The 13,122-nt window shown below is 40.2% G+C and overlaps 1 protein-coding gene across 2 annotated transcripts; it reads left to right on the top strand.

Moving 5' to 3' along the window:
- Window positions 1-1,564: 1,564 nt before the first annotated feature.
- Window positions 1,565-7,864, top strand: mrps27 (mitochondrial ribosomal protein S27). 2 transcript variants are annotated; one of them, XM_058070518.1, is made up of 11 exons: window positions 1,565-1,666; window positions 1,895-1,972; window positions 2,485-2,555; window positions 2,627-2,685; window positions 3,066-3,180; window positions 3,640-3,718; window positions 4,030-4,145; window positions 4,226-4,328; window positions 4,403-4,545; window positions 5,541-5,699; window positions 6,713-7,864. In XM_058070518.1, exons 1-11 carry the CDS (start codon window positions 1,594-1,596, stop codon window positions 6,965-6,967), a joined length of 1,251 nt encoding a protein of 416 aa, XP_057926501.1. In that variant the 5' UTR covers window positions 1,565-1,593; the 3' UTR covers window positions 6,968-7,864. The 2 variants fall into 2 exon arrangements, with proteins under 2 accessions (XP_057926501.1, XP_057926502.1); XM_058070519.1 differs by having other exon boundaries at window positions 1,567-1,638.
- The last annotated feature ends 5,258 nt before the right edge of the window (window positions 7,865-13,122 follow it).

The raw sequence follows: 13,122 nt of genomic DNA, 5'->3' as shown, positions 1-13,122 counted from the left end.
TCTTTGAGTAACATTTTTCTAGCGGGTACTTAAAAACAACAGAGTGCTTCTGTCATACAGAGGATCTTTTACCAGCTCTCTTGCAGCAGGTCCTTAAAAACAACTGAGTGCTCCTATCATAGAGATGATGTTTGACACCTCTCCTTAAAAACAGCAGGGTGCTCCTGTTTTATAGAGGATCTCTGACTAGTGTGTTTGCAGTGGCTCCTTAACAACAAGAGTCCTGTTACTGTATATACAGTAAAGGATCTGTGACTTGTAGTTTTGGTCATTAAAAACAATGCGGTGACTCTGTCCCAGCGAGGATCTTTGACTTGTTCTCTTGCAGCAGGTCCTTAAAAACAGAGTGCTCCTGCCGTATAAGGATCTTTGACTAGTCTTTTCACAGTGGGTCCATAAAATCAGCAGAAAACTCCTGTCATATAGAGGATTTTTTAGTTTTATTGCAGTATGTTCTTAAAAACAACAGAGTGCTCCTGTCATATTGAGGATCTTCGACTAGATCTCTTGCAAGAGGTGCGTAAAAACAATAGAGGATCTTTGACTAGTGTTTTTGACAGAGTGCTCTCGTCATATCTGGCCTAGCCTTTTTGCAGTATGTCCTTAAAAATATAGCAGCGCATTTCTGCAGTACTGTAGGTTCTTAGAAACACTTTGGCTTGTGACTAAATTTAGCCTATTGATCAATTACATATATATGTGTATGTGTATATGTATACAAAATAAGGTTAATAATGAAGGAAGACGTTTGGCCTCCTAAGTCCTTAACTTTTTGTAAATGTGCATGGCCCCCAAAACAATTTAGTTGAATAGCCTTGCCGCTTGCATATGTATGTACTATTTCTGATAAAATGCAATTTAGTGTCGGAAAATTTAGCCTTTGCCTCCTGTGTTTACATCCATTAACAAGCTCATCATGCACGCAAGCAACAGAAATGTGCTCGCATAACAATATTTACATTTTGCACCTTCATCCATCAAGTATTTCTTTCCTTTGACTTGCATGCTGTGCAGGTAAAGGCTTCCTGTTTTGCCACTTACAACGGGAGAGTTGTAAAAAAGTCTTCCTCGTTTTGTTTAAACTAAACTGCCCCACCCCTGGCTCAACCTGTCACTTCCATTGACACCCAGCCAAGGAGTTTTGTGTGTTTATAGCAGAGGGCCACACAAGGTGCACAAACCTGCTATGCTAAAATTATTAAATCTTGCAAAAAATATGTATAGTATATCAGGACAAGGCAACAAACTCTGTTGTTAATAATTGTATAAAAGTTCACATGACCGGGTGGCCATTCATATGACAGTAGGACAGCAAAGTGCATTTTCTTGTCTTCTTTACGTACACAGCGCCCTCTATTGTCTTTGTGTTAGCCCTACTGAAGAGAACAATCTAAGGGGTTATGTTCATCGTACTCCCAAATATTGTCCATGCTACATAGTTAACTGCGAGATTAATAAGTAAACTTGTATTTCCTAATGTACGGTTGAATTAATGTACTAAAGATAATCACGGATTTTGGTTTAAATCGGACGTACCATCTAAAAAGTACTGCATGCACCCCTGCTCAGAATCGGAAGTGTTGTCGTCCAAAGATGGCCGCCTCCATGTTTAAACGCTGCCTGACTGCTGCTGTCAAAGTTAAACATTTATCATCCTCTTTTCCTGGTATATTCACGGCTACGTTGCTTTAATAACGCCTTGTTTAATTGCGACAGCTTACATGAATGTGACTGTGGTAGTCTAGACGAGCAGAATGTCAGCTTCACTTGTTGGCTAGCCACCGCTAGCATCGTTACACTCTTGTTACTACTGTGCTTTAATTATCGTATATATGGGGAAATAGTCACCTTTGCGGCACTCTATCTGTTTTCTAATGCTTGTATTTGTTTGCAGCAAGAAGATGGTTACTTTCCACAGCTTATTCAGACACCAAAGCATGGGAGGCCAGAGAGAAGGACCCTCAGAATTTGGGTGAGATTGTAAACAGCAATGCTCCTATTCTATCAGCAATGCTCCTATTCTATCACATATAACACGGCTTAGTCCTATATATGGTTCTACGTATGGTCCACATATGCACATTATGGTCTTATGTCATAGGCTGCTGAAAACAAACCCCTAAGAGTTACATATTGTTCTAGTCGGTGTGTGAATATGCTTATTCTGTGATATAGTATATAAACACTGTGTACTATAAGGTGGTGTTAATGATGTGTAGAACCTCATACTCTGTTAATTACTTGATGATGCAATACCTGTGGTGACCACAAGCGGGCAATGAAGTTCTACAGTCATTGTTTTTGTCACTTTAAAGCAATGGTCTCCTACAGGTTGCTTGCTACTTGATTTTGAGTAGCTCACCTCTATGACCCCAAAATATCATGAATGCAATCACTTCAAATCAAATTCATATAGCTCATCTTTTATATGATTGTTTTTGTCATTTTCACCCCTCCCCCCTTCCCCCCCCCAAAAACTAATAGCTGTCCTGGCCAATAACATGGACAGAATATATGAGAGGAATCTCCCAGTCAGCTCTCTGACAATGTCACAGGTGAGCTTCTCATGTACCTCGTATTGGTTTTATTATTCAGTCAGCGTTTTAATTCTTTGTGTGTTTTTCAGTTTGTCGACAACATATCATGCCGTGAGGAGATTGACCAAGCAGAGTACTATCTTTACAAGTAAGACGAGTCAAGCTCACAGTTGCTTTTTGTATGTGCTGTTGTATTTGTTTTCCCAATTCTCTGTAATGTATTTTCTGTTTACTTGCTATGTCTAGGGGTTTTTTTTTACGTTGGACACAGTCATGTTTTTCTTTGTTCTGCGCAACTCCAGACTTTTCCTGTTTACTTCTTACATTGGAATCTGCTTCCACTGTCGTGATTACGACATTTGAAATGTTTCACTATCATTCACATGTTGACCTTTTGGTGACCATTGAGGCTTAAATAACTATTTTGTGATTACCACTCCAATAAGTACATTCAGCTGTTTATCTCAGCTCGATGTGAATGTTGGTTATGATTAAAAAATAAAACAAACACCTTTTGTCGTTTTCCAGGTTTCGGCACAGTCCAAATTGTTGGTACCTTCGAGACTGGACCATTCACAGCTGGATCAGACAGTGTTTTAAACATGGCGCCAGAGATAAGGCTCTGCACACACTTAAAAACAAGGTACAAAGGGTATTTGGCAGTGAGCATTTGGAAGTGAGCCCTGTAAGAAGTTTGGGATGGCCCTGAACGTTCGGTTTCAGAGAGTCCTCTCTGTAATGTCACAGTGAGCAGGACTTCCTTATATGGGCATGCCCGGGTACAAGCTTTACAAGCTATTAGCTGTACAAGCTCGCTGTGACCAATCACAACGGAGTGGGCATGCCCAGAGACGGGCCATGGGTGGAATAAATTAAAACAGACCGTTTTGGAAATTCAGCTGGAATAGGTGCAGATTCAGGAAGATCTAGAAAGTTTTATGTGTGCGTTATTGTGTGTAGCTGCTCTATAGGAGTCCACAACTAAATACAACCGCTAAAATGAGCATAATAGGTCCCCTTTAAGGTTTGGCTGTGGTCATAAGTTGACTGAGTGTAATATTGTCTTAATGTGAATACATAATATTGTGTATATTTTTTGTAGGTCCAGTACGGAATTTTCCCTGATAATTTCACCTTCAACCTGCTTATAGATTCTTACCTGAAAGATGAGGACCTAAAAAGTAAGCCTTTTTAATGAGTCACTTAAACAATTCTCCTTGTATCGAATACAATATCAGTGTCTTTAAATGCATCTTTTGAATGCCTTATATTTGTATTTTAATTTGATTCGACATTTTAATGCTTGAAAATGAAAAACATGTGACATTAACTTCAATATTCATTTGCTTTAAGTAAAAATACCTCGTATTCAACCACAAAATCTGATTTCATGAGAGTGAAACCCCAAAATGGCGAGGGACTGTCCTTTTTAAATGTATAGCATTCAAATGAATGAACACACCGTGTGGCTGTTTTTTGTTTGTTTTTTTAGGTGCATGCTCTGTGGTGGAAGAGGTGATGCTCCAGGAGTCCTTTGACCTTTCCTCCACCCAGATCCTGTCGCTGTGTGCTCTTGGCAGTTACCTAGCAACTGCACCTCAACTCACTGTAAGTGAAACACAAGACGGGAGGTGTTGTTATGAAAAACATAAGTCACTTGTATAGTTATTTGCCTGATGTGCACTAAGGTGTCAGAAGAGAGAGCATTGGGAGCGTCATTGCTTATTTGTGGCCTCAAACAAGACAACAGCGTCGGCCTTGCTGCTCAGCTGCTGGGAAACACTCTGCTAGGTGCGCAAGTGCATGCTTTTTGGTTTTCTGCTGAAGGGATTCAGTGATTAGTTTGCAGTTCTGTTCAATTTTAGGCAAGGTGGAGATGCAGAACGGCATTCACGCTGCGTTCAAAGGCATGCCTCTTCTCTGGACACGAGGCTATCTGGGCCGAGCGCTGGCTGTCATGGAGAACATCACCGCATCGCCCGGTGATGTCAAACTGCCCAAAGACTCTGTAAGTAATGAACCGCAGTTCCCCAGTGCTTGCAGTACTCATGCAGCCCCAGACAATGCCACCACCAATCATAAAATATATATGTCAATGGAAGAATCTAAATAAAAAATATGCACAAACAGGAAAAACAGAAGTAAACAATTTTTTTTTGAATTTTGTATATTCTCCTTATGTCTGGTAAAAGTCACAAGTAAATGTTCAAGCAATGGCTTCGGTTTGGATTACAGTTATCTCAGCAACCGCGTTTGTCAGCCAGTCGGAGAGGCATCAAAATAAACGGGTTCTATTGTCCTCACTTGTGTTGCCAGATATTGAGACAATAATGGCTGTAGGTTGAGTCACTTTCAGTGGATAGTAAGTCAATATACTGCTATACAAGCTGTACACTGACTACTTGAAGACATACTGTAATAATAATGGTTATTGAAACCTTGGGGTACTCATTTTGGTGGGATATTGTAGGTGATCTGTGCTATTTAGGGTGAAACTCAAAGGTCAACACCTGAAAGCGCCTGGATGGTCTCTGGTTCTCTCCCGTGGATCTTATCAGCACATCATTGTGCAGCCTTCCTAGCAGCATCCTCATCTTCTGGAGGACGTGATACAGATGGTCTTCATCTGCAGACACACACATGCTGTTACATTGTTATTTCACATGCATCATGCAGCCACAGTCGGATGAGGCGCCTCCTTAATCCTGTTTGATAATTCAGCCTTTTTCTAATGAGATATTGAGAGGGCCTGGAGCAACCGGCAGTGTCTGTGAGCATCCCCGCCACAATAGGCCAAACACGCTGTGACAGACAATAATGTAGCACCCCAGGACACATAGGACATATTGCATCCAGAATGTCCTTGTCCCTCCGGTCTCACGTAGATCCTTTTGCCTTCATTAGGAAGAAGAGTTCAGCTGGCAAATGTCCCACACAGCTATCAGGATTTTATTACGGTTATGTCTATGATGATGAATGTGATTTTTCTTGCCTTTTTTATAGTTGGATTTTGTGAGTGAGGTGCTGCAACAACTGTCTTCAGTGTCTTCTGACTCGTCTGGAGATGAGTCGGACAAGGAGGACGAGCAGAAACTGGAAACCGTTGATGAAGATGATCAGGCGGAAAGAGAAAAACTGTCCAAATATGAGAGCAGATTCAAGGTAAGAATTGTCCCAATTACACAGTATAGCGTTAAGTGGGTAAGTAAAGCACTACTACAATGCAAACACCATGGAGTCAGCTCTGTTTATATAAGCTATAAATGAAGTTATACTTACTTTTTATGTATGTAAACCATGAAGAGTGTGTCATTTCAGACATTTGAATAACCTAATTTATTTTACATTAATAATTTGGAGTGCGTCTGTACGGTGAAAGTGGTTGGCACGCAGGCCTCACAGCTAGGAGACCCGAGTTCAATTCCAGCCTCGGCCATCAGTTTGCATGTTCTCCCCGTGCATTCGTGGGTTTTCTCCGGGTACTCCGGTTTCCTCCCACATTCCAAAAACATGCTATGTTAATTGGCCACTCCAAATTGTCCATAGGTATGAATGTGAGTGTGAATGGTTGTTTGTCTATATGTGCCCTGTGATTGGCTGGCGACCAGTCCAGGGTGTACCCCACCTCTTGCCTGAAGACAGCTGGGATAGGCTCCAGCACCCCCACGACCCTCGTGAGGATAAGCTTTAGAAAATGAATGAATGAGTGAATTAATTTGGAGTGTGTGAGAATGTGAAAGGAAAGTGTTGCTTTCTTTTGACCACCTGATCATTTATAAACAAGTATTACACAGCACAGCAGCCGATCCATTCATATTCTATGCCGCTTATCGTCACTAGGGTGGCGGGTATGCTGGAGCCTATCCCAGCTGTTTTCGGGCGAGAGGCGGGGTACACCCTGGACTGGTCGCCAGCCAATCACAGGGCACATGTAGACTAACAACCATTCACACTCACATTCATATCTATGGACAATTTCCATGGTTTTGGAATGTGGGAGCACAACACAGCAGCAATAGGAACAAGGAACAACATCCCTGACGCATTGTAAACAACAGTAGAGCAAGTGTAACATGGGTTTGACATCAACCAATGTTTTAATATATGTATATTAAAATGTATGATGTCCCATTGCATTGTTGTTTCCAAACTCACTATGGTTCTTGCCCCTCTAGGAGTTGATCAGTCAGCTGGAAGCTGGAGGAAAAGTCGACTCTGAGGTCACCTTCCGGTCACTGGTGACCAGTCTAGCCAAGCAGCAGCTCCCTTCTGCCGAGAGACTAGACCTGGATCAGTACGAGAGTATGCTGCCAACCTGGGAGGCTGAGAGGAGGCAGCTGATCCAAAGGGAACAGGAGATGTGGAAAAAGGCCGAGGAGGAGAATCGGCAGCGTCTGATTGCCAGGGCAGAACTCCAGCAGGCGCAATAAGTTATGTTAATAATATGAATATGTGCATTTTTAGCATTTTTTGTGGGCTAAAATTAAAACAAAATGTAATTAGTGGTGTCAATTGTGTGACCCGTTTGTCATAAGTAGGAAAAAAAATGTTGGGATCACATCCTCCCATTGCTTTTCCCGTGTGCTGGGGAGTTTTCTCACAGGGGTAAAGAAAAGGGTATTGCACTGAAGAATTTGCTGATAACTAATCTGCAAAAAGGGAGTTCTTCCCTTGCATAGGGACTCATTTATGAGCGGTAAACACAGTGAACGCATTATATGGTGTTGATAACATGCATGAATACACACAGGCGCACGATGAAGCCAGAAAGGCGATGCTACCCGTATAAAACATGAAGCGCTTGACTTGGTGACAGAAGCCTCAACTGCTTGGATGTTGAAAGATAAGAAATCCTGTCGGGGGGGGCAACTCAACTTAGGTTGTGTTCAAAGACTCAGAAATAATGATACATCATGTTGTCCTCTAAGACTTTTCCACAGTAGTATGTTTTAAAACCACGGTTGCATCATCTGCTGATTCACATGGCCCTGGGCGGAGGGAAAAAGCTAAATAAATAGGAGAGAAAACGGATGTTTTTATCAGCTTGGATACAGACCCTTGTGTGCTACCGTGAGACATTCACTGCACCAGGAAATTGTATTGCCAGCTGATATTCCAGCTGGTTAGACATATTAACCAGGGAGCCAGCACTTTCTTATCAAGACTTCAGCACTGTACATCATGTTCTGTCTCGTTTTGCTGATTTTTGTTGTCATGTAACTAAAGTGTTGAGGTCTAGCTGACCCCATTGTGGCCACTGCATATTTCATTTCTCAACAAGGTCAATTGCTTCATGTACTCCCTTTTTAAACCGATTAGCAATCATGTTTATTTTGTCTGTCTTATTTGTTTGCAAGGAGATGAGCATGGCATTTGTCTCGACAGGGGTTTATTGCACATTTATTCAATATATAGCAATGAATCAGGCAAGCAAGAGGTTATAATTGGGAATTGGATTTAGCCTCTCATTCATTATGTGTGCACATTGGAAAAAATATATAATATAATTTATTTGTAATCTAAGTTTCATTTATTTAATTCAATTTGAAGCCATGTTGAAATTACTTTTTTTTTCAGAGCACTTTATATTGTTTGAGTTTCCGGTATTACTCATGACCTTTCAATACTATACGTTTATTTTTTGTTGAATAACTGACCAACATGTAGTTATGATGTAATGTTTTCCCTCCATCCACCTAACATGAAGGAGCAGTATTACTTGTAAAAATCAAAATCCAATGACTCACATGATGACTTCACACCATTGTAATGTCATGTCATCATTTAATCACCTTGATTTTAGAAGAACCAATACAGCTCGTCCAAATCAAAACAAAAAAAAGCCGGAGCTTGTGGGGAACACCGATGACCAGATTGAAGGTAGGACTGAAATCACTGCATCTAATAAGTGCCAGTATTGACATCTTTAATTCAAATGTTGTTTGCAGGAAGAAGCAGAAAAAGACATGAAACATGTAAGGACTTATTTCTACCAATTTTAGCCACAATTTTTACCACATTCTCCAAAACTGCAGAGATGTTAAAATGAAAATAGAGTGGTTATTTCGTGATAGGGATAAAATGAATATTGCTGATTTAATCCTGGATTGTTGGGGGTGGAAAAGGACACAAAAACCTGACCGGAATATCACAGTTTTATTGCATGGGCAATATTAGTGCTTTTTCCGTTTTTCTGACCTATAAAAGTTGTTAAAATACTGTATTGTGTTAAACAATGGCAAAGTTTCAGATAATGAGGTTTTCATATTTGGAAGTGAGCCCTAAAAGAAGTTTGGGAAGTTTTCTGAATGCTCTGTTTCAGAGAGTTTCCTTATTTAGGCATTCCCGGGTACAAATTGCAGGAGCTGAGTGGGACCAATCACAGTGGAGTGGGTGTGCCCGGAGGCGGTAAGTCCAAGCACAAATACAGCTGGAATAGGTGCAGATTCTGGAAGATCTAGAAAGCTTTCTGTGCGGGTTATTGTGTGTAGCTGCTCTATCGGACAACTCACTACAAAGGCCCAAAAGTGACGTTAATAGGTTCCTTCTAACTGTAATTCCATCCTGTAAAATGGTTTGCAGTGGAGGTTCTTACTGATGTGCTGTTTGCAAAATATGCACACAATTTCTGCTAATTGGAAATCCAATAACAATCGTTACCTTTGGCGTCCACCACTGTCACACGCATTAAATAACATTGGAAATACTTTGAACATCTTCAGTTTAGTTTCTAACAGAATTTTTTAACCAGCTGCAACACAAGAAGCTAAGCTAGTTATAGGCCAAAGTTGATGATGTATGATATCTAAAAATCATTTGGTGTCCAAATCATCACAGTTGTTATCACTGACACATACAGTATTTTGAGTGCATGGTTTTATTTGCCACTATTTTACATCAACTTAACATTGTACAGTTATCTTTTTATTGCTTTGTATGATGTGACATTGCTTTAAGTTAATTATGTAAAAATCATGTGGTGTCCAAATCATCACGATTGTTATCACTGACATATATTTTGAAGAGTGCAAGGTTTTATTTGCCACTATTTTGCATCAACCTAACATTGTACAGTTATCTTTTTATTGCTTTGTGTAATTGTGTAAAACTCATGTGGGGTCCAAATGATCACAATTGTTTTCACTGACATATATTTTGGTGAATGTATGGTTTTATTTGCCACTCTTTTACATTATCGTTTTACATGCTTTTTGGATAATGCTAAAGAAGCTAAGCTCTAGCAGTACTTGTATGTCTTATAACAACATGTCTTGAAATAAACGTTCAAATTAGCATTGGCTGGTCCAGCAATATTAATGTACAAGCCTCGAATGCAGCAGGTCTGAGGTTGCCATGACGACGACAAAGCCAGTCTGCTCTCAAAATCATTTTCAAGCTATTTAAGGGAAAATCATTACCGCTTTAACTAAAAGCCAAAATAATAACAACATATGTTTGTATTATTACAGTAAAAACAATTTAAATGCAGGGAAAGACGTCTCAAAACAAACATTATTAGCAAAACAACATCCTGTTTTTTGAATAACCAGAGCCTCTGGTCCTGTTAATAAATTGCTCCTAATGCGGAGTAGAGTTAATAATTAGCAGCATTATGGCTCTAGCGAACAGTCATACATATGCACAGGGACTTAAATAGAGACACAAACACTATCTGCACGTCACTTATTTGTATTATTAGCTGACATGTTTCACTGTGTGATTGTTTAACATGCTCATCGAGTTCAATCACTCAATACCGTGTAATTAAAATGTTCGTCTATGGAGAATGTTAAATATTTTGGGAGTAACCCAGCCGTTTGTTCCCCAGTCGGGTGTGATTTCATCAGAGGCTTATAGGGCTTACTTCAACATGAACGTCATGTCTTGCTTTTAACGCACGTCAGACTCAGACCTTCAAAATGCAGGTTCCTACGTGCACACGCTGCGTTCTTAAATCCAAGCGGGAAATTGGGCCTGTCCGTGCTTGCCCTCAGAGATCATTTTTTTTCTTTTTACTCTCCGTCTGCATGATGATGATGTTTTTTTTCCGAATCAAAAAAGCCTGCGGCCAAAACAAGATATCGGATGATAAAGCAACGGTTCACACCTAGCTTCCAACCAAAACAGGGAGTGACTCCCAACTGTGCACGTAGCAGTTGGAACTGAAAAAAACCTGCATTTGGAGTCGCTGACACCTTTTTCAGTTTTCATTTTGCAATAAACCGTTGTGGCAATGCCTACAATGTAGGCATTGTTTGGAGCAGGAATTAAACAAAACGCAATGTTTCCTTTCTCTGCCCCCAAAGAAACAAAAGTAGCAAGTATTGACAGGAACACTGCTTATTTTTCAGCTATAGCGCATAGTACCAGCATGCTGCAGGTTATCTGACTTCAACACACAAATCCAGGAAAAGCACATTCATGAGGGTCTAATCAGCCAAATCTGCTTTCAGTGCATTCTGTAAAGGCTCAAACCAAGACAGACATACAGTACATACACAGGATTCTGACTTCATACAATTTTTCATCATTACTCCCACGTTATGCAACACAGTTTGTATGTCGACTACACCTTAATGGAAAGTATGTTCCCCTAAAAGTGTATTGTCACACACGTTGTGCCCACTGTTTTCAACCTGGCAACAAACAACACAAAAAGTGTGTTTTCCAAGAGCTTGATGACGTCAAGTCATGAGAGTCAAGGTCTGGGTCTTTGAGGCTAAAGTACTCTTTCAACACCAGCGCTGTTCAGTCCACGTCAGGAGGGACATTGGCCACTCGAAATTGTTCATAGGTATGAAAGTGAGTGTGAATGGTTGTTTGTCTATATGTCCCCTGTGATTGGCTGGCGACCAGTCCAGGGTGTACCCTGCCTCTCGCCCAAAGACAGCTGGGATAAGCTCCAGCACGCCCGCCACCCTTGTGAGGATAAGCATTAGAAAATGAATGAATGAACTCTTTACATAGCAAATATGTATTCATACCTTTTTTGCCAACACTCAAAACAACAACGTATTTTGATGTTTTTTAAGTTTTTTTGCACAAGAGGCAAAAAGAGGTGATGATGCAACTACTATGCTCTTTTTGTCCCTTTGTATTGAGTTTTGGATTCATAGAGCAGCTACACATGATAACCAGCACAGAAAGCTTTCTCGTTCTTCCAGAATCTGTGCCTATTCAGCTGTATTTATTTGGATTCCGGGCTTCCTGTTTTAATGTAGGCACGGCCACATGACAGAAAGGAGGATGCGAGAGAGTGTGGAACAGTGTAGCATACTGAAGGTTAAGCATTATAGGGAAATTTCAACACCTGCACACACAGTTCAGTTCCAAATGTGAAAATTCTAAATAGTTCATGCTGTTATACTGTAAATAAATTATTTTTGATGCAAAACAACCCCTTTTGTGTTGTTTATTTTGGTATAGCTGTTTAGATATTGAAGCTGTCGTATTTTGGGTATTTGAAATGTATTTTTTCACAAAAGTTGGGTTTATTTTTAGTTGGGAACTGATATTTTCCTGAAAGTTACTTGTGTTTTACTGATGAAACAACAGAAAAAAGAGATGATGAAAGATAGGAGTCTAATACAGTATTTCTTTTGGTATGTTCCATGTTTATCTAGCCATAGAACACAATATTATGTGTCCCTTGCAAGATCATCTGTCAGTGTTAGCAGTCTCACATTATCTGTACTACAGCAGGCTGCTAACATCAAGAGTCATGTATGGGTCCAAATTTCAGTGTCTCCTGTTCTTGTTTTTATTTTTATAGGATATAGCACTGTAGTTGTTTAAATGTGAGTTGAGTTCTTCTACTGCTGCTTCATTGTGACACGTACGCCTCGCTGTTGTCCCCTGAGGAGTGGAAGAATTAGCATGTCTAGTTAGAATGAATGGTTTACATTATTTAGATGATGTTTGATGGGCCAAATGAAAAGCTTTGGCGGGCAGCCTATTGAGGACCCCTGGCATAGTAGGATAGATGACTGAGGTAGTTTATTTATGAGGGCATGGCCACATACAAGAAACGTCTAGTCCTTCACCTGCAGTCAATGAGGCGGTTGTGGCTAAAATGATGTCAGGAAGGAGTGAATAAATAAAACAGACGTCAGATGCATCTCATTATGTGAGACTACAAAATGTAGGTCATTCAGTATGTACTGTTTAATATTAGCGTTCCCTCATAGGCCTACCCTTGTTCCTAGTAATGATTTTCTGGAAAAAAAATCACTAAAATCAATTTATTCCACCTTTAAACATAGTAAAAGGTTACTTTAAAGGTTTTAAACAGACGCTTCTGTCTAATTTTCTCAAGCTGCTGCACCCCCCATTAAGTTTTCCAGCACCTCTCAGAGGAGACCTGCGTCACACTTTGAAATCCGCTCCTATTCTTAAATATCTTTCAGATACTGTTACTCAGAATTTGACTAAAACTTGTTCACTTCAGTTTTGCTGTTGTTGTTTTGTAGGTTTCTTGTTTGACTGTATTTTTAGAATATGCCACAGACCAATACATTTTTTTAAATCACTCTGGGCTGCTAACAGTCCCCGAGCCGCACATTGGAGACCCCTGACTCCGTCCTGG

The sequence above is a fragment of the Doryrhamphus excisus genome, chromosome 4 (assembly GCF_030265055.1).
Source record: "Doryrhamphus excisus isolate RoL2022-K1 chromosome 4, RoL_Dexc_1.0, whole genome shotgun sequence".
In the NCBI taxonomy this organism is placed as follows: domain Eukaryota; kingdom Metazoa; phylum Chordata; class Actinopteri; order Syngnathiformes; family Syngnathidae; genus Doryrhamphus; species Doryrhamphus excisus.
This window is presented reverse-complemented; position numbering and strand designations above follow the sequence as displayed.